A 21,758-nucleotide genomic window follows, 5' to 3' on the forward strand; every position below is an offset into this window, starting at 1 on the left:
TTAAGTCCAACTGGCTAGACAAGGTCAGGCTAAACAAAAACAAAAAGCCAGACCTGAGTACAAGGGGTGTAACGACCTAGAAAAAGTGATAACTACATTTGCGCTGCTACCCTAAAAGAACTAATAAATTTAGAACTTTCCTAGAATCACTTATAAAACACAATTTCACCTAATCAGTAGGCAATGTGAGACTTAACATTTATGAACGTCTTTATAAATGACTCACTCTATATGAGCTACTCATCTTCTTAATATGGGACAAGAGGAATATATACAAAGGGCACAAGATGTACAACACATGAATTATGGGGTGTGAACCAAAAAGTTGTGGACATCCCGTCTAACCGGAGTCCTTTTTGTAGCAATTTTTGCATTCTGATGTGCTTCCTTCATCTTCAAGGTCATGAAAAGAGTTCTTCCTCCATCTCTGAAGCAGAACTTGCATCCTGGTGATCTTCCTTGATCATTCCCCAGATAACTGCAAAGTCCTAGAGTATGATACTTCACCTTCTTGTATGCAAGAGTGCATAAAATTTATCTTCAATCTCTTGCATATGAGAGTGCAAAGTCTTTAATCCTTTGCTTGAGGTTCTGCAATATGAACGAATAGACATACAAAAAGGTAATTTTTAAAGTTGTCTAGAAAATACAAGAAAAATACTTTACAAAGAAAGACGATGGAAAAATCACCTTTAATTCTTCATGAAGCACAACAAATATTTTTTTCAGCCTTTTATGTCTCTGCAAGGCCAAGCAAAAAGAAAATATTTGATAAATACAAAGAAAGCGTATATATTCAGTCTAATGTCAAGCATTATGAACTGGCAGATATGTTAACTAAATCCCCAAATATGTCGCTCGAAATATTGAGCCCTAGAAAACTTAACAGCATTATAACTGACGTTCTTTGTGCTTGTCTAAAATTTAGAAAAATCAAAGTACCCAATGAAAATAGTAATTTTATGGTAATAAGGATTTAGTGAACTGCTCCACCCCATCACTGACAATACCATATTAGGGCTCATCAAATCATCTAGTCGAATTTTTTCTAGTTTATTTCAGGGAAATAAATTCCTACTACACATATGTGCTAAATTATGATCTTTTTGTTGCTACTTTTATCACTAGCCATCTCACTACACTCGTTAAAGTAGGATAGGACCTTAGAGTTGCACTTGAACAGATAGGGTTGGATTAGAGGTCAAATCAAGCCTAACTCAAGAAATAACATCCTTAGCCTGGATCTCAATCAAAGCCATACCTTCCAACTGAGCAGCTCAACCTGAGCATAACCTATGCAAAATCTTTTGAAATCAGGTTGGACACAGTTTGGCATGGTCTTGCCTGGTTTGTTTAGATTGTGTGGCCATGTTGCAAAATGGAATCTATAAATATTCTCATCTATGATTCCCAATATTTTAGTTCACATCACTAACATTCTTGTTTGCTAATTACTTATCCAAAAAAAAAAAAAAACATTCTTGTTTGCTAATTTGAATACTATTTTTTTTTTTTTAAGTAATTGACCGGGGAGGGTGGAAGGAGAGATTTGACCTAATGACTTTTGAGGTGTGGTCCATAGTCAATAGAACTACCCTTGGAGTTAATTAAAAAGCCTCATATAAGTATTTGCCCGTAAACTACAGCTTTTTTTCTTTTCTTTTTTTTGATAAGTAATAAGTAAACTACAGCTTATTTGAAGTGATTGAAACTGACGAAATTTAGAATGAAAAGATATAAATAGACAGAAGCAATTAGAGTGTTGAGAATGAGCAACAGAATAGTAGGGATGACATTACAAACAAAGCAACGTGTTCTTTATTCAAGAACACATGCGTCTGAAGGGCATATGCATATTGAATGACATAACTTTTAGACATCACAACCATCTAGGGTTCAAGAATAATCATCATATACCATAAAAGAGGTAAGATCCAACCAAACCTTGTGTAATTCACATGCAAGTTTCAACTGAGCAATATCATATTCTTCAAGAAGTATTCAGAAAGAAAAAAAAAAAAAAAGCACTAATTTTCTCATGCAAGTCCAAGACAGATGCCTTATTTCTGCAGTTTTGAATACTAAGGCACAGATGAATCAATAGAGTTTAAGAAACTTGGATCCACTGAAGGATTGTACTAGAATCATACACTGGATGCCCAAAAGTCTAAATGGTTAATACATAATTATGAGTTGGATGCCCTTGGAATTCAGGAGTCCACAGTGACTGTGTAATGGTCATTACCCAGTGCTGGTCTCACTTAAGTGGAGTGCACCAGACGTAGGCCCCTAAAATTTAGGTGATATACTACAAGCAATGGTTGAGTTTTCCATAATGAAGCCAAAGTAGAAAGGGCAGACTGAAAAAGATAAGTACAGTAGGGTTGAAAAACTGTAACTGACCAAGAGGGCAGTGTGATCATCTTCTTAATGGATTTGGTAAATCTTTCAAGCATTATATACATAGTATAAATGTAAAATACACCATACAGAAACAAGAATAAAGCATACCATTCCGCACTGATGATAGGATTCCTTCAACTGCCCCAAGATGTCAAAGTATTTCTCCATATCCCTGCCTTTAGCAGAATCCAGGTCCTTTCCGAGGTTATGGAACTCATTCCTACATATAACAGGTATTACTGTAACACCCTGATTCCACAACGGGTACATAAAGCATATTTTTCTCTTTATAACACTTTCACAGTATCTCTTTAAAAAATTTCACAGATTAACCATGGCATCTATATTCTTTAATATTACATTATTTTAAGTGACACAATTTCAGAACAACAAGCCCATACAAGTAATCTGTCAAACAAGTAACAATAAATTGAAAGCAACAAAACCTTTAGACATGAGAAAAAGGAGCTCTCGCATTACCTGTAAGTCTCCAGAATCTTGTCCAAGGAACAATAACTATCATACTTATCGTGATACTCCTGCACATATTCTTTATACCTAACATATTAAAAAAAAAAAAAGGGTATAATTTGAATTAATTTCCAGAAAATCAGGTAAGAAAATTACAAGAAATAATCCTTGAAAGGAGTGGCAAGTTAGGTGGCATTTACCAAGACAAAGTTCTAATATAAATGTCTACTTACTGAGAAAAATCCCTTATTGATCCCTTCAGCTCCGGCTCATCCTTTTCATACTTAGAATAAGAACAACTATTTTCATCTGAAGAAGAATCCCTCCTCTTGCGATCGCTATTATTGCCTTCAGCCCAATTTGAATCCTTTCTCCCATCAGTCAACTCAACTATTGCATTAGATATTTGTTTTTTAGTTTCTATTATGGATTGAGAAACTGTTCCTCGTTTAGCATCATGCTGTTGAGGAGCAGTTACGGGTGCTTTCTTATTGCTTTCACTATAAATTTCCAGACCAATTCCTTTTTCATTCTGTCTAGATTTATTACTCCCATCTGCCAATTTGTTAAGCTGGGACCCAACTTCAGCATGATCAACTTTTGACAGGTGTTGTGGCTGAGATTGCACAGCCCGATCTTCTGCATTCCTCTTTTTATTTGAGCCTTCTAGATTGCTATGGAGCCCCGCACTTAGATTGGGTGGGGATGGCTTTCCAGATTCTAAAGTTGTCTTCCCAACAGGTTTTCCTTTAATTAAATCTGAATTCCAGTTATCTGAAGAGCACGGTATATTTTCAGATTGTTTAAATGAACTTTTACGTTCAAATTTCTTTTTAACTGATGTTTCCTCAGGCAAGGGTTCACGAAGTTCGCCCAACTCCAAGTCTGAAAGCTCTCTTTGAAGCATACTGCCTTTGCCATTGACCACAGGGGATACATCCACTCCAGTTCTGATGTTATCCTTCGGCGAATAATCCATGAGTGAACTCGAAAACTGCCCACCTTCCTTGCACTTTCCAAGCACTTCACCATGTTTCCGGTAATGTGAGTCAAATGGCACTGATTGTTTGCCACCAGCACCACCTCCCTTGGATTTTTTTGAAACCTTTTTCGCACTTGCATAATCATCTTCATTTGGAGCATCTCTATGAAAATTTTCTTTTTGCATGGAGAAACCCTCATGCACATGGGAGCTCTTTTCAGAGTATTTACGACTACGTCCCAAGCTCTCACATTTGTCAGGTCTCTCTGCTGTATCAGGAGCCTTTGCCCTTGTGCTTTGATCAAAGGACCTTCTACCAGATTGCTGGATATCTGAACTAGATTTTCCAGGAAATGCCTGGTTGTATCCCTTCTGTAGGCCAATATCAGCATTCCCATCCCTATCAGTTCTATTTGTCGCTAGAATGGTAGGACCCATAAAAGTGTTTCCACCAAGCCTATCAGGGGATAAATTTTGAGAGCTCTCTGAGAATTGACTATTCCAACCCCCAGAAACAGGGGGTTGAGCTTCTGCTCTGGACTTTTTTGTACGTTCAAATTTCTCATTTAAGTGCTTCACATCAGAACCCCTTTTGAGTTTCACTTTAGATATCCTCTCAGAGCTGTCAGACTGCTCATGTCTGACGCTGTCCTTAACTGTATTTTCCCCTTCATCAAATAAACTTCCTGCATAATGTTGGCACTCTTGCAGATCATCATGACCAGGTGAAAAGGGTTTAGTTTCTTCGGCATGTTTTCCACCCTCTTTGTCACGAACCAAGCTTGTAACTACAGCCATTTCAGTTCCGTGTTCATCATCAGGAGAGTCTTTTTCAATCTCAACTGCATCAGATCCTTGACCATCTTGCTTCTCAGAATTCCCACTGTGCACAGGCTTGCCATCAGGAGTCGTCCTCAGGATGGGTGAGGAAGAGAACCCTAGTTCAGAGGGTTGCAATTTATCCTGGGGTTCTTTGTCATCATCACTTATTATATCCACATCCTCATCAGAACCCTGCTTGCTGTTGGAAGATGCATCACTTTCACTGTCACTGCTACTCCCACTCCCACTACCCACTTGGCTTCTACTTCTGCTTCTGCTTCTACTACGGCTTCCACTTTCACTTGCACTTTCACTGCTGTCACTTTCACTGTCGCTGTCACTTCCACTATCACTAGAGCTACCTGCCCGCCCTTCACCATTTTCAGAGCCCTTTTTTTCACCAAACAGATAAGGTGAATGTTGTTGGATGTCAATTTTTTCCAATGCATTTGCTTCTACTCTAGAGTTTAAGTGTGCTGGTTCTTCCAGCTCATCAGCAGGGACTTTCTTTTCAAATCTTGGTTCTGCAGCAGGAGTCTGACCAAGTTTGTCTTCAGTTGCAGGTCTCTGTTGATGGTTGTCTTCAGGAGAACTGGAACAATTAAAGCACACATTAAAACCACATACAGGAACACATAGAAAGCCATTTACTTAAAATACTTAAAAGAAAAAAAAAAGGGGGGGGAACATTCTCTAACTACTATTTGAGCTCACATCAAACTTCCTCTAAGATATCAATCATTATTTTGATAACCTTTCACAAACATGGATTCCATAAAGGTAGAGTTAAAAAAAACCATGGTCCTGGCTCCTATAGAAGGCAGAAATACCAAAAATCAATGAAAAGGCATGCATTCTTGACACATTCTCGAGGATCACTTACAACATTAATGAAAAGGCACGTACTTTGCATCCACTTTTCAACAATAATCAAAATCTTCTTTCAAAACATTAAAATAGAACCCATGACATCCACTCCATAGTAGCTATAGATTTCTTCCCTCACTTATTTTTAATAAGTAATTGAAACTCATTAAAACCAAAGGGCGTATCCACTTACGCAGGAAGTATTGTAATAATCTAGGGAAAAACACTAACCACATTTGCGCTATTACTCCAAAAAGACTAATCAATTTGTAGTTTCCCTAGAATTTCTTATAAAGCCGAATTTTACATAGTAACTAGGCAATGTAGGACTTGGCACTCATGACTATCTTTATAAGCCATCCATTCTATGTGGGTTATTCTTCATCTTCCCAACATGGGTACTAGGGTCTTACAAGAATACAAGAAGAACACCTAGTTAGAAAAAGAAAAAAGAGCAAAAAAAGTCATGAAAATTAGAAATATGATAAAATCATAAGCAGCCATCCAAAGGAAAATGATATTAAGGAAAAAGGCCTTTAACTCTGCCATTGTCCTCTCACTATCTTCGCAGCTTCGGACATTTCTTTCTCTCCAAATACACCAAATCATGCAAACCCAAATCATCCTCCAAACAGCTTCGCTTTGAGGATTACCAAACAGCCCTCTCCAACAAGCAAAGAGATCTCTCACTTGACAAGACATGGTTCAAGCTAAACTGAACAAGCCGAAGATAAAGTTCCTTAAGGCACTAGCTATTTCGTAATGGAGAAACATATGGTCAATGGATTCCCCACTCTCCTTACACAAGCAACACCAATCTACCACAATGATATGCCGCTTCCTCAAGTTATCCAACGTAAGAATCTTATCTAGAGTGGTAGACCAAGCAAAGAAAGTCACTCTCAAAGGGCCTCACTCTGCCAAAACTCCATCAAATATACCTCCAAAGGAAATGGGAGCTATCATGGGGAATTAAGACAATATAGAACGATCTTACATCAAACAACCCCTTCTTGGAGGGCTTCTAACAAACCTTGTCTATGTTGTCTTGTATAAAACATATGAAATACAATTGATCAAAGAACAAAATAAAGAGTTCCAACTCCCAATCATACGCCACTTTTACAATATTAACATTCCACTGAGAAGAGCTATTAACAACCTAAAGAAGATCTGCCATGGAAGCATCCCTTAAGCAAGCAATGCTAAACACCTTTGAAAAACTTTCCTTAAGGGAAAGCTCCCCACACCGCACATCATTCCAAAAACTAATCTTGGAGCTGTCACTCACCTCAAATCTAGTAAATCTTGAAAACCCCTTCCAAACTCTCCTAATGAATTTCCAAAAGAAAGTTTTTTTTGGAAATTTTTTTTTTTTCAATATTCGGGTTTCGGCATCGAGAAGGAATGCACTTATCAAAAAAAAAAGACCCACCCCACAAGACTTCTTGACTCCATTAGAACACCTCCCACCCCATTGAATCCCATATTTATGGTCCCCTACCACTCTCCACAAGGCCTCTCTCTCAAAAGCATAATGCCATAACCGCTTACCCATAAGAGCTCGGTTGAACAAGAGCAACTTTCAAATCCCCAAACCCCCCTCAGATATTGAAATACACATCTAGGACCAGCTTAGCAAATGAAATTTAACCTCATCACCCATACCTCCCCACAAGAAATCCCGTTGTAACTTCTCAATTCAATTGGCAATGCTAGCCAGGATAGGAAAAAGAGATATAAAGTAAGTATGCAAGTTAGAAAAAGTGCTCTTGATCAAGGTAATCCTACCCCCTTTGGACAAGTACAACCACTTCCAACCAGCTAAATGACGTTCAATCTTCTCAATAATGCCATTCCATATAGATTTGGCTTTACGGAAGACTTAGGTATTTCATAAGCAAAGATGAGACCCTACAACCCAAAATCCTGGCCAAACCTTCTACATTGTTGACAATACCAACACGAACTAATTTTGATTTAGCCAAATAATCTTCAAAACTTCAAAACATAAGAACAAACAAAATAGAAAGCAGAGATGATCTGGGACAACCCCACAGAAAACTAAGGTATCATCCACAAACAAAAAGTGAGAGATATCAATCCCACCATCATTCTCAATCTCCACAGAAAAGCCAGACAACAAACCCCTACTCATTACAACAGAGATCATTTTACCCAATGCCTCCATAATAATGACAAACAGTAATAGACAAAAGGTAACCCTGTCTAAAGCCATGAGAATTACTAAAAAAACTAGTTGGGCGCCATTCACCAAAACAGAGAATCACACAAAGGAGATACAATGAGTTATCCATATGCACCATTCCCCCCAAAACCGCTCCTTCTCAGCAAGTACAGACGAAAATCTCTACTAACATGATCGTAACCCGACTTCCTAGATTTGATTCTATTATCAAAGCATTCATTAGCAATGAGAACATAATCAAGAATCTGCCTTCCCCGAATGAAAGCATTCTAACAATAGGAGATAATCTTCTCCAAAACCATCAACTTGTTAGCTAAAACTTTTTCAATGATTGTAAATACCACTCACTAGACTAATCGGGTGAAAATCCTTCATATCAATAGCCCCTGAAATCTTTGGGATGAGAGCAATGAACGTAGCATTTAGGCTTCTTTCAAACTTGCTTCTAGCATTTAGCCCCACGAAAGACATACATAATGTATTCTTTTAAAACATCCCAACGAGCTTGGAAGAAAGCATAGGGAAACCATTAGGACCTTTGGCCTTATCAAATGTTCATAGCTTTCACAACTCTAAAACGCTCTCTTCAACCAATTGGCCTCAACCTCACCAATAGAGTCAAAAGAAAGGTTGTCCAACTGCGGCCATCAACTGAACTGCTCGAAATAAAGATTATTATAAAATTGCACAATGTGCTAGCTGATCTCACCCTAATTGGAAGAAACTATACCATCAACTAACAAAAAATCAATGGTGTTATTTTTTCTGTTAGGGTTGGCCATCTATGAAAAAACTTTGTGCACTTGTCCCCCTCCCTTAACCACAAGGCCCTAGATTTCTGCCTCCAACTCACCTCCTCGAAGATAGAATGAGGAGGTGTTTGGCAATGTAGAGAGGCGGAAAAAGATTCTTCTGGAAGAGTTGCGAGGTCTTGATCTTGTTGAAGAAGAGAGGGCTTTATGTGATGAGGAGAGAGTGAGGAAAGCTAAAGTTATAGGTGATTTGGAGAGTGTAACCCAGAAAAGAGCTAAGTTTCCCCTCGTTCAAAACTAAAGCTTACTCAACAAACTTCAGGTTTGCTCCAAACCCAAGTGGTCCTGACTGACAACCAGCATCAACTGGCCCTGAAACTACCTTCTTTTTTATAAGTAATATTGTATATATCAAAAAAAGCACAATGCGCCTCTAAGTACACAGTAAGTATACATAGGAAAACCCGCGTTAACCCACAAAAAAAACCCCATATAAGGACCCTAAAACCCAAAAGAAGCCTAAGAGATCCTGATGCCCAAAACCCAAAACAACCCTAAGCTCACAAAGCAAGCCTAAACCCCCTACCTTTGACCCTACTAGTGCCGAGCACCGCCTCGGAATAGCCCTCCACCCCCACCACCGGAGTGTCCGCCACAACCTCGGCCAACAACTTCTTGTTCTTATTGAGCTGCTTACCAATATTATCTTGAAACTACCTTACTGACTATACAAGCCACTTCCCCACAAAACGCAACAACACCGGGATCACCATCGCCAAAGAGCCCAATCTTGGAACTATCCACCGATAACTTCTATTTGGCGATGTCTGAGAGAGGGAATTGATAAAGTGACTTCATAACGGATTCCGGAACACCACCTTAGACACGGAGTAAAAAGGTTAACTGAGCCTTCTACTCTGAACCCGGTCACGGTGGAGGGTCCGGTGGCTCATTCTAATCAGTATGGGGAGCCCTATCGTGCTGAGCAATGCAACTGTCCTAGGCATCGGTAGTCTTCCTCCCCCGGGAGTGGTGACATAGAACTCCCTCGCCAATGTTCCTATTCCTTCAGTTCAATAATATCATTTCTTTTTCAATGGACGGTTAAGACTTGAGAACAACTGGGTAATGAAGATAATGCTCACAATAAACACAAGTTCAAATGAAAAGGAAACATAGAGTAAAAAGGGAAACAACTCTGCCACTAAAATGACCAGAAAAACCCAGTATAGTTGTGGGGAAAAAAGAGGTATAACAATAGGTACCTTCCGCTTTCTGGAAAAGGTTTCTTGAGGCTTTCCAGCTCCACTCCAGGCTTCAAGAAATGTCTTCCTTGAGCATGAAAAGTTGAACTCTGATGCTCAAGATTGAATGAGAAGACATAAGATCACTAAATGTTCTTAAAATAAAAGCATCAAGGATGTGTCACCACTTACTTTTTTTATAATGGGCTCAATCTTCTTCCCAGAGTTGGGAATTGTATCTCCAATAGCTCCAACATTTCTTTTGCGTCCCAGTGTTTCCCGTACTGCACCAGTAGTCCTGGTTGGGATTTCTTTCTCAGAGCTAGTAGCAGCATTCTCTTTACTCTTCACCTGAGTGGGCATTAGATCTTCTACAGTAGCATGACTCTTAGGTATATTTACACTCCCCAATGGAGATGCTGGACGAACAGATTGCTCTGGTGGAGATGGAAGAGGTGAAGATGAGTGTCTGCCCTTTGTAGTAGTTGAGGATACTCCAGATTTAGAGAAAGATTTAGGGGGCCCGCTCACTGCAAATGGTGCAAGACAGTGTAGTTCAAAAGAGGGGAAAAAGTAATAAGATACCAAAAGAGAAGAAATCAAATATTAAGTAGAACATTGAAATCTTATAATCACTTAAACTTCTGCATGTAAAACAGCTAAATACATTACATGAACTCTGATATAATATGAAAATTCAAGTCTCTAGAAGGCTTCAATCACCTTGAGGTGGTACAACTTTCTGCTTTTTAAATGGAGGCTCTTTCTTTGGTTTGCGATTCCTCCATGGATTAGCTGGAAACACAGGAATATTAGATACTTCAGATAGTTCAGCTTTTGGAGTTTTGGCAGAATATTAAATCAGCAGCAAATAAATCAGTTAAACATATAATTAACCTATTGTTACTGCTTACAACATTACACTATTTAATAGTTGACTTTATTACTTCAGGCGAAGAGGACGCTAGAGTCAATATATGGACACTAAAAAGAAAAGAGTAAGAAATATGTTGTCAAGGACTCAAGAACCCGAGAGAGAGAGAGAGAGAGATGACTATATAATGTGGTCTAAAGTAATCCTCTGTTGTTACGTATAAATGAAAATCTGAATAATCAACTTACCCTCAACAGCAGCTAATTGCTTCAATTGACTCTTCATCAACGGGTTCCCATGGTCTAAGACAATGGCTCTGTTGTTAAAGGGAAAAGCAAGTGTTAAACAACGTGAGTGGAAAATATAAACTAATTAGCTTAAGATGTCATTGACAATGGTAGAACTATAATTTAACCTTCCAACAAAAGTCATTGATAATGAAATCTAGAATTCATTCATAGATGTAATAGAATTCAATTACCGCCAAGTTTTTGCAACTAAAGTGGCTAACTAGCTACAGAAGGCTGAAGCCAGATTTTTAAGCATAAGAGTAAAATGAGGGAGAAAAAGTCCAAGCTTTCACTAGAAAGAATCTTCCGAAGCATCTGAACCAAGGGGAATTTCTCATCAGTTTGTTTCATGATAAAATGGGTACACCACAGACACTGAAATAGATCATCAGCCAAAGTATAGCTATATAAAGAGCAACATCACCAAGTACTATCACAACATAATTGTAGATTGTAACCACCAAATAACAGACAATCCAGATGCTGTTCCCAGGGAATCCACTATATTAAATGTGAAAGCTGCCAACTAACAAACAATTTATCTAATTTAAGGTTAAAGTATTCTTATAAAACAAAGAAGAGCAACAGAATAAATTAATGTAATTGACCTTGTCAGAATAAAAGTGTCCAGTTCAAACATACAAAAAATCGAGCTTAAACTTCTCCTTACGCATCATATGCCACAAAAGAGCAATTTTATAGTCAAAAACCTAGTAGCCAGAGATGTTTTTTTTTTATAAGTAAAAAATAATAAAAATAATAAAAGTAGCCAGAGATGTTGACACTGAATAGGAAACTACGCACTAAATAATGGCAAACCTATTCCCACAAAGTGAAAGAGTTTTAAGAACATAAAATTATTTAGAATGCATGATTGAACTAATATCCAACTTTGAAATATTCAACTTAGCAAAATCTGTATTTATTTTTATCTTTGAATGGTAAGATCTAAGCCTAGGACTCAATTTCCTAGTTAAAGAATAGGTGAAGCTCATTTTTGTCCCACTATAGTGAAGCCCTCTGATTTTATTTTTTATCAAGGCCTCATGGATGTTCCCCTTGTAAGAGGGGACTTTTATGTGGTCAAACAATCAGGAAACCCCATCTTGGTCAAGAATTGATAGGTTTCTTGTCTCTTCGAAATGGGAAGCCTAGTTTCCTGATTTATCTCAGAAAAAGTTGCCTAGACTTTGCTTGGCCACTTCCCCATTCTTCTTGATTGTGGAGGTGTTCAGGGCAGCAGAAGATTTTTTTTTTTTTTTAATAGGTAATATCAATTCATATATAAGTGCAAAGGGGCGCAACCCATGTACACAGGTAGTATACAATTAAGCTCAAGTATACAATAGCTTTTAAGCTGAGAATAAAGCACATAAATCTAAAAATTCAGCAAGCGTTGAAGCTTGCGACGAATGCCACATTACTCTCCACGAGTAAAGTGTTTGGAGCACCATTTTCTTCAACTCGATGAGTCCAAGTTCACGGTCCTCAAAACTCCGTGCACTCCTTTCTCTCCATAGACACCACATTACACACAAAAGAACCATTCTCCAAATTTGCAGAACTGTACGATTACCCCTTAATCCCCTTCAACTTCCCAAACATTCTTTCATCCTACCCAAAATCACCCACGTAACACCAAACAACTGAAGAACCATGCTCTATACCTCAATAGCAACCTCACAATGCAATAATAAATGATCAATTGATTCTCCACTGTTCTTACACATACAACACCACTCCGTCACTATAATATTCTTACGTAAATTGTCCAATGTTAATATTTTCCCCAATACCACCATCCACACAAAAAAAGCCACTCTCAGAGGAGCTTTACTCTTCCAAATACTCTTCCAAGGACCAACAATCGGTGCCGGATTAACCATTACCTGATAGTATGACTTCACTTCAAAATTCTTCCTCTTCAAGGGGATCCTACAAATTTTATCCACACCACCATACCTAATATGTTCGGAATACAATAACTCGAAAAATCGCGAAACTGCTTCCATTTCCCAATCATGAACAACTCCGGCACAAAGTTCTTCCATTAAGCGGCTAACTCAAATAGGAGAAACAACTCCATTGAGCCGCTATTGGTAAATAGTCCTGTTTCATCTTATCAAACTGAGATCAAGGAACACATTGTGCAATTCCATGATAGATTGTTTACCCAACAATTTAGTTGGCTGCCGAAGCTGGATGACCTTGTTTTTTATTCCATTGATGAGGAGGAGACCCCTTGGTTAAAGAGACCGTTTGATAAGAGTGAAGTCGTTGAGGTGATGAAAAGTATGAATAGTGATAAAGCGCCAACCTTTGATGGTTTTACTATGGCATTCTTACAAGTTTGCTGAGATGCGATTAAAGAAGATATTATGGGGGTGTTCCATGATTTTCATGCCAAAAGCAAATTTTAAAATTAAAAAAAAAAAAAAAAGCCTTAATGCCTCTTTCATTGCTCTCATTCAAAAGAAATCTAGGATTATCGATGTTAAAGATTTTCGACATTTTAGTCTAGTGAGTGAAATGTACAAGATTATTACCAAAGTCCTTGCCAATAGGTTGAGAAGGGTTGTGGAGAAGATTATTTTGAAGCATCGGAATGTGTTTGTGAGAGTCAGAGGTAGCAAACCTAAATTGTGTTCTTACAGCTAATGAATGTCTGGATGATATGATCAAATCTAGTGAACCATGAATGCTTTGCAAATTGGATATTAAGAAGGCCTATAATCATGTCAAATGGAACTTCTTGTTATATTTGTTGAGGAAGTATGGTTTTGGGGAGAAATGCCGTTCTTGGATAGTGCAATTTATTTCTTCAATACGCTTTTCTCTGTCCGAATTCTTCAGTAGTTCATGTGGTTTGAGACAAGGAGATCCTTTGCCACCTTTGTTGTTTGTCATCATCAAGGAGGATTTAACTAAAATGCTATCTACTATTGTAAATGGGGGCTTTCTTTTAGGCTTTTCTGCGGGGTCTAGGAACATTGGTACGCTAAACATTTTCTACTATTTGTGTGCCTTATTCTTATGCTTTAAAGTTGTATCCGATTTGAAAATTAATTTGGTTGAGTTTGACTTAGTTCCTATGGGTAATGTCAACAATGTTGATGGATTAGTCGGTATTTAGGGCTATGGAGTTTCTTCTTTGCCTTTGAAGTATCTTAGTCTTCTGTTTTTTTTTTTTTTTGATAAGTAAATTGTATATATCAAAAAAAGCGCAAAGCGCCTCTAAGTACACAAAAGAAGTATACATAGGTAACCCAAAAAACCCCAAAAAACAGACCCCAAAGAAACCCATCCCAACTATAACCACCACCAAGCGAAAAAACCAAAGCAAGAACCCAAAGAACCCAAACACTGTAGCCCACAGAACCCACCACCAGCCCTAAAAAAACCAGAACCCTAATGCACCTCTGTTAGGAGCTTCTTTTAAGATCAAATCTATTTGGGATGGTGTTATTGATTAGATTGAGCAAAGTTTTGCTGGCTGGAAGAGGATGCACTTGTCTAAGGGTGGAAGGATTACCTTGATCAAGAGCACCCTACCCAATTTGCCTACGTATTTCATATCTCTTTTTCCCTTCCTTGCTAGCGTTGCCAGTTACATAGAGAAGTTATAGCAGGATTTCTAAAGGGATAAGCCAGGTGAAGAGTTCAAATTTCACTTCGTCAATTGGTCCAAAGTTTGTTTCTCCAATTTTTGAGGGAGGGTTGGGGGTCCGAAACTTGCTTTTTTATTTACTTGTGCTCTTTTGGGGAAGTGATTATAGCACTATATGCATGAGAGATAGGCTTTATAGAGAGTTGTGGTGGGTTCTAAATATGACAGCTCATGGGATGGGTGTCCTAACGAGGTTCATGGATCATATGAGACAAGGTTATGGAAAAATATCATAAGGGGTTGGGGGAGTTCTCTAGCCATACCACATTTAAGGTGGGAGACAGCTCCAAGACTAGATTTTGGCCCTCAAGGAAGCTTTTCTGGATTTGTATAGTATTGCTCGCATTATAGATGCTTCAGTGGCAGATCATTTAGAGTTATCTAGTGGCTCCCATCAACGGAACGTAAGCTTTATTAGATCAGCTCACGATTAGGAGGTGCTTCACTTCGTTTTACAATTTGTTGTACTCCTTTAAATCAAGACAAGAGGAAAATATAAGCTTTGTTGAGCTCCTTCCAAGAAAGGATTGTTCAACATTAGATCATTCTATAATGTCCTTTGTCCCTCATGATGGTACTCTCTTCCCTTGGATAAGTATTTAGCGGAATAAGGTCCTCATAAGAGCGGCATTTTTTGTTTGGTTAGCAGCCCCAAGGAAGATTCTCACCATGGATAACCCAAGGAAGCAATATGCCACTATGGCCGATTGGTGTTGTGTGTGTAAGAGTGAGGAGTATGCAGATCATCTTCTTCTCCACTATGAGATTGCTAGTGCCTTGTGGAGTGCCATTTTCAATCATGTTGGGCTAAATTGGGTTATGCCTAGACGAGTGATAGATATTTCCGCTTGTTGGAGAGGGTTGAGTGATAGTCCTCAGAGTGTAGCAGTGTGAAATACAGTATTTTATTGCTTTTAGTGGTGTCTTTGAAGAGAAATAAATTTTGAAGACCGCGAGAGGATGGTGATGAAACTAAGGTCTTTCTTCATCAAAACTCTTTACCACTGGACTACTGCTTTATACTATCATAATTTGCATGGTTTTCATGCTTTTCTTGACCTTTTTTTCTCTTTTTAGCTAAGTATATCTCTTGTATACTTTTTGTTTACCTAAGTTGCACCTTTTGCGCTTTTTAATAATATTTCAATTACTTATCAAAAACCATTATTCCTGCCCCACCTCTTTACCACTTAAGCCAGCATTTATGCAGGTCTCTGAACAGACGTGCACATAACTTAGGTAGGTCTTCACTATATGAAGAAATAATCAACTTACAAGTAACATTTTAATTACTTAAGATTGGCGCAATCTATGATGCCAAAGTGTTGCATAGTTAAAAATGAAAAATCAACATATAAATCGAATGAAATTTTTTGTAAGTATTAAAAAAATCTATTCAGAACGCCAAAAAAGGAGGCATAATCCAAGTACACAGTCGTATACAAATGGGATCACCCTAGCAAAAGAAACCCAAAAAAAAACATCTCAAGAACTAAAATCGAGAACATCTAGAAAATCTAAGAAAGATGTTGAAGACAAATTGGAAGGAATTTAAAAGCATGTGTACAAATTTATTGGCACATGATGAGCTCCTTTCAACTCTGGGAAAAATAAATGAAGAGATCATCAACCAATTAAAAAGTAGAGCAAACACGGTTTTGCTTCAAAAGTGTCTCAAGATTGTACATTATTAAAGCTTGTGATTTTTAGCATTAACATCTATAACAAATGTCAATTGGAGTCGATCCACAACAGGTACTACACCCACTACATCAAATCTATCCAAGGCATTTGGATAGTTAAAGAGAAGTTTATAGCGTAAGGGACAAATACATTAACAAAAACAGAAACAAAAGTTAATTGTAAGTTGAAAAGAACACAATTAAAGCACATAATCACCATATAATGAACCCAAAAATTAAAGAATTATTCTTGATAATAATCAGACAACATACTTGCGTGATTTAAGCTTGCGCTCAGCTTCCTCTGACATCATCTTAACATGCTTCTTCGTTGATTCATCCAACACACGCTGCACGTTCAGCTTTCGCCAGGCAGACCCAGATTCAATAAGCAAACCATTTCCATCTTCACCACTTTGACATTCCTCATATATGTCACATAGGTCGCCTAATTCTCGTGACCATGTAAATCTAAACTCCTTCCCACCCACATCAATAACCTGATTCAACATATCATTTTTTGATTTTAAGTAATTTACCGATGATATCGTTAAAGGCCAAAACCATAAAAATGGTAGCTACAAACAGAAAATCAAAGAGAGTTACAGTGCAACTTTGATGGTAAAATCTATTTTCACATAGGCCACCAAATTCTCATGACCATGTAATTCTCGTGACCATGTAAATCTAAACTCCTTCCCAACCACATCAATAACCTGACGCAACAATACACCACTTACCACCGATATCGTTAAAGGCCAAACCCAACCCCCCACCCCCGCCAAACAAAAAAAAAAACAAAGAAAGAAGAAAAGAAAATGAAAACCTAGAAGCATTACACCAAAAAAAAAAAAACAAAAATGACAACAGAAAACTAGATCATGATTTTCAGACCAACATTGCAACCAAATGCTTTTTTTTTAATAAGCAAAGGAAATATCATTAAAAGCACAAAGGCGCAATTCAAGTACACATGAACACAAGAAACACTTGGCTAGAAAGAGAGAACAAGTCAACAAAATCATGAAAACTAAGCAAATTAAAATCTAAAGCGGCTGTCCAATGATAAAGAACTTTGAAAAAAAAAAAAAATTAAGTTCCGCCAGTGTCCTTTCATTGTCTTCAAAATTTCTATCATTTTTTCCCTTGAAAGACATCACAAAAGGCAGGACAGAACCATCTTCCACATAGTTGTGCTTTGAGGACTTTCTCCAAACCCTCTCCAACAAACAAGAAGGTTTACTACTCTCTTAGGCACGACCCAAGCTAGCCCAACATGCCTGAAAATAGCACTCTACAAGGCACTGGCAATCTCACAATGCATAAAGAATGATCTACAAAGTTTCAACTCCTCTTACGCATGTAGCATGTTTGTTGTATGGGTCATGCCTCGCAGGGTGAGTGAGTGTTTGGAAAGTTGGAGGGGACAAATGGGCAATCATATTGCGTTGCACATATGGAGACTAGTACCATTGTGCATGATGTTGTGTATTTGGAGAAAACGGAATGCTCGAAGCTTTGACGATTGCGAGCAGGATTGATCCCTTTGAAGAAGTTGGTGCTACAAACGTTGTTTTCATGGAAAGTGGCTTGGCCTATTCCAACTATTTCTACATTTTCTGAATTTCTAGATTTATGCACTTCTTTCTCTACGGAGTAGGGGTCTCTTGTATACTCTCTGTGAACACGGGTTGCGCCCCTTTGCGCGTTGTTTGAATATACATTATTTATAAAAATTAAAAACAAAAAAAAAAACATGTTTGTTATAGTTTGCATGAAAATTTTAGAGAAAAGAAGAGCCTCATTTCAGATATGTACCCTACCTAGAAAAGAGCAGGAGAACCCTCCAATGCAGCTCATAGAAGGAGAGAAACAACCAGCAAGATACAATATACAATAGCATAAAAAAGCAATTAGCAACCAAAGATACTTCCAAAGTGTTGGAACTAGTGGCTCATATTCTTTCAGGCATAGAGAGTAATACTGGAATACTAGTAGATGGAGCGGAGTGAACAGAGAAAATTAGGGTTCTCCTATGAATATTGTATAATTAGGGTTTTCCAAAATACATCCGTACAATTAGGGTTTTCCTATAAATATGTTATGTTGTAATAACCCTGAATCATTAATGGTGAAATATAGTTGCACTCTCCTATGGACGTAGGCACATTGCTGAACCACGTAAATCTGTATCTTGATTTCTCTCTCTCTTTTCGGTTTCATATTATTCATCATTGTTGTGCACGATAACAACACAAAGACAATCATATTCAAGGAAAATAGGCTAAAGGATGTGGCCAAAGGCCCTGGAGAGAGTAGGGTTCCCAATCTCCCCATATCATATTCAATCAACAATTAAAACAAAACGCAGCTGCAGCAATCAACATTTTAGAATTATTGAACCCTAATTTTGTAGGAGTACAGATGGTTGAAAATCTTGCATGACAAGCAGTAACCAAGTATGATAAGGAAATTAACATTTTCAACAAATCCTTTGGCATATTCAATCATCTATCTAGAACCGCTACCATTATTTTGACCTAAATAAACTATCCATGCTTTGAGGGCATTTCCCCTTCGCCATTGTTCACACAAGTCCACGCAGAACCCACCAATCCATAGTTCAAACTTCAAATTGCTAGAGTGTGAATTGGACGCCATTTTGTGTGTCAAATGGGGGCCTACCTCCACATCTTAAACCTACTTAAAGTTCTTTCTTTTTTTTTTTCTTTCAAAAAATGAGTACTTTGATCAATGCTAAAAGTTTTAGACACAAGATCCAATGCACTTCATCCACCTTGGAACCAGCCACCTAGTCCTTGTATGTTATGAGCAATATGCCTTTCATATCAAGTATGTAATCAAATAAGATAGCATATATAGGCATACTCTTGCTTTTGGAGATACTATGGGCCCTGTGTTGATATTTATACTTGGGCTCTAGCACTACACTATACAAACCTAGTTTTTTGCAAGTCTTTTTTAGGAAAAATTAGGGCATTTGTTTGATACTGTGCTTACGGAATATGTTAAGACTTTACAAGCATGTTCGGGATTGCGTCAGGAAATATAACTTTTAAAGCCAAAAAGAGCTTTTTAGGAAAAGCTTCATTTTTAAGATTTTCCCAAAAGTGTGTTTAGGCAATTTTTATGGTAAAAAAGTCAAAGAAGTACTTTTGGAGTTTTTTTACCAAACATACCATTTTTTTGTTTGGCACATCTTTTTAGGTACTAAAAATACTTTTTAAGCTTCCTAACGCAATCCCAAAAAAGCTCTACAAGCATCTTCTTTTGTTTTCCATCCATATAGTCTTTGAGTGTGTTATTCCTACACATGCTACTTCTCCAACTGATAACATCATTTCATTGTTTAATTGGCATGATTTTCATTTGCAAAAAATTGGTGTTTGTTGGTTAATCAACTTCTACATTGAGTCTTCTGATAATCTCCAATATAAACCCTTAAAATTAAAATTATGTTCTCTAGGTAAGTCTACACCAACCAAAAATTCCATAACAATCCCATTATCAGAACTACACAGCTTGATTCATTGAACAAACTAAGCACTAATACCCAAAACTAGTTATAGGAGCAAAAGGAACATAAGGCCTTGTTTGGTAACAGATTTGAAAACACTTTTCTGTTTTCAAAACCAAAAACATGCTTTTCTCAAAACTTTTTTTTGATAAGTAAAAAAAAATAAAAAAAAATAACTTTTCTCAAAACTATTAACAAACAATTCAAAACATAAAACATTTTTCAATTGTGGACGCCACCAAAAAAAACTCAGCACATTTATATCACATCAAAACACGTTTTCAAACGAAAACCAAAAACACTTTTCAAGACTGTTGTCAAACATACCTAGGTGTCGGCAAAGAAAGTAAAAGTTCAATACAACTTCTATAGGTAGTCATGCACTTGTATGGGATTAAGCACATGGCCTCACTTTCCATCTAGTTTAAGTGAGGAGAAGCCATGTAGTCCAATGACCATTGGCAATACAAGTTCAACAAAACTGCTCAAATAAAGGCACAGAGTAACCAGATAAAGTAAACAAGCATGGCGGAAGAACACAAATTGACGTTTTCATGGAGTTGCTCAAATATACCCATGTAGCAGAAAAATAAGAAAATTTGTCAAGTAAACCTAAATTTGACGAAAATAAGCTATACCCACTTGAAATTTCATCAAGAAATGTACGCTCTTGCAAGGATCATTGGCATTGCAAGTACAAATTAGAATAATTCAAACAAATCAAAGTATATTAATCAACAAAAACAAAACATAAGTATAATTACAGCAAAACTTTTCGATATCCCCGAGTATTTTACGAGAACAAGTTCCTCCCATATTTGAACTTCATCGCCAAACTTACATAGCCATGGGGATTATTTGCATTCAGGCAGAAATTTGTAAAGTTCAAACAATGCCTAACTGAAAACAACAAACCAAGAAATTCTTGGTTGAATATGAATATTTGCATATGATTATAAATTGAAGAACTTGACTACTTCCCAATTGAACATTTACCAAGAAATCCACAAACTAAGGACAGGTATAACTAAAATTATCCAACTGACTTAACAAAAGAAGCTGTACCCGGTTGATATTCCATCACAAAACTTAGGTTTGCACTATGAATTTTTGCATTCGAAAGAGAAATTGAGGGATTTAATCAATGTCCAACAGAGAATTAAAAATAAAAAAAATAAAACTAAAAAACTAAGCACAACCATAGCCAAATTTTGCAAATAACTTAAACGAAAGAAGCTGGACCCAGTTGAAATTTCAGCAAGAAACTTACATTCCCAGTAGAATTATTCGCGTTCGCATCGAATTTGATACGCGCAGTCCCATCCTGCGCCTCCACGCGCTTGATCTCATCGACCAAGTCCGGCGCGAGCCGTATGATCATGGCGAAGGCGAGCGGGTTATTCCCAGCAACGAGACTGAAGGTCTCTTCCGCGGCGGCTGGGCCCGAGCCGCGGCTTCGGGGGTTGGATGCGGAGCCGGAGCCGCGTCCGCCGAGGGAGAGGCGGCTGGCGGAACCTGGGCCTGGGCCGGATGGGCGGTGCTGCGGCGGTAGAGGGAAAGAGTGGGGCCGCTTGGGTCCGGTTCCTCGGCCCGCGCCGCCGCCGCCACGGCCAAGCTTCGATGAGCCTCCGTACATCGAAAGAGAGAGAGAGAGAGACCTGAAAGCGATCGGACCGTTTCGAGTCTCAGAGAGCGCCCGGAGAATAAAAGTGGCTTATTTGTTTTTTTCATTTTTCTTTCTTTTTCTTTATCATTTTTTTATTATTATTTTTTGTCTTTTTTTATTAAAAAAAATATATTAAAAATGTTCTTTGAACAGAAGACCCTTCAATTTAATGTAGGAATACGACGCACCCCTTTATGATTTATATAATACATTGTTAGATAATGCATACACTACATCATATAATTCTATTTATATATCTTTTTAAAATAAATAATCATGAATTAGATGATG

General features: G+C 37.7%; 1 protein-coding gene across 1 annotated transcript; it reads right to left on the reverse strand.

Annotated features, from left to right (window-relative positions):
• Positions 1–124: 124 nt before the first annotated feature.
• On the reverse strand, positions 125–21,494 carry LOC132187021 (uncharacterized). Its single transcript, XM_059601172.1, has 11 exons — positions 21,072–21,494; positions 16,537–16,763; positions 10,873–10,940; positions 10,474–10,545; positions 9,943–10,280; positions 9,772–9,860; positions 3,108–5,270; positions 2,884–2,961; positions 2,512–2,623; positions 691–741; positions 125–591 (listed from the first exon to the last, which is right to left on the reverse strand). The coding sequence occupies exons 1-11, from the start codon at positions 21,435–21,437 to the stop codon at positions 541–543; spliced, it is 3,615 nt and encodes a 1,204-aa protein (XP_059457155.1). The 5' UTR covers positions 21,438–21,494; the 3' UTR covers positions 125–540.
• Positions 21,495–21,758: the final 264 nt, after the last annotated feature.

Source organism: Corylus avellana, chromosome ca7 (assembly GCF_901000735.1).
Source record: "Corylus avellana chromosome ca7, CavTom2PMs-1.0".
NCBI lineage: Eukaryota > Viridiplantae > Streptophyta > Magnoliopsida > Fagales > Betulaceae > Corylus > Corylus avellana.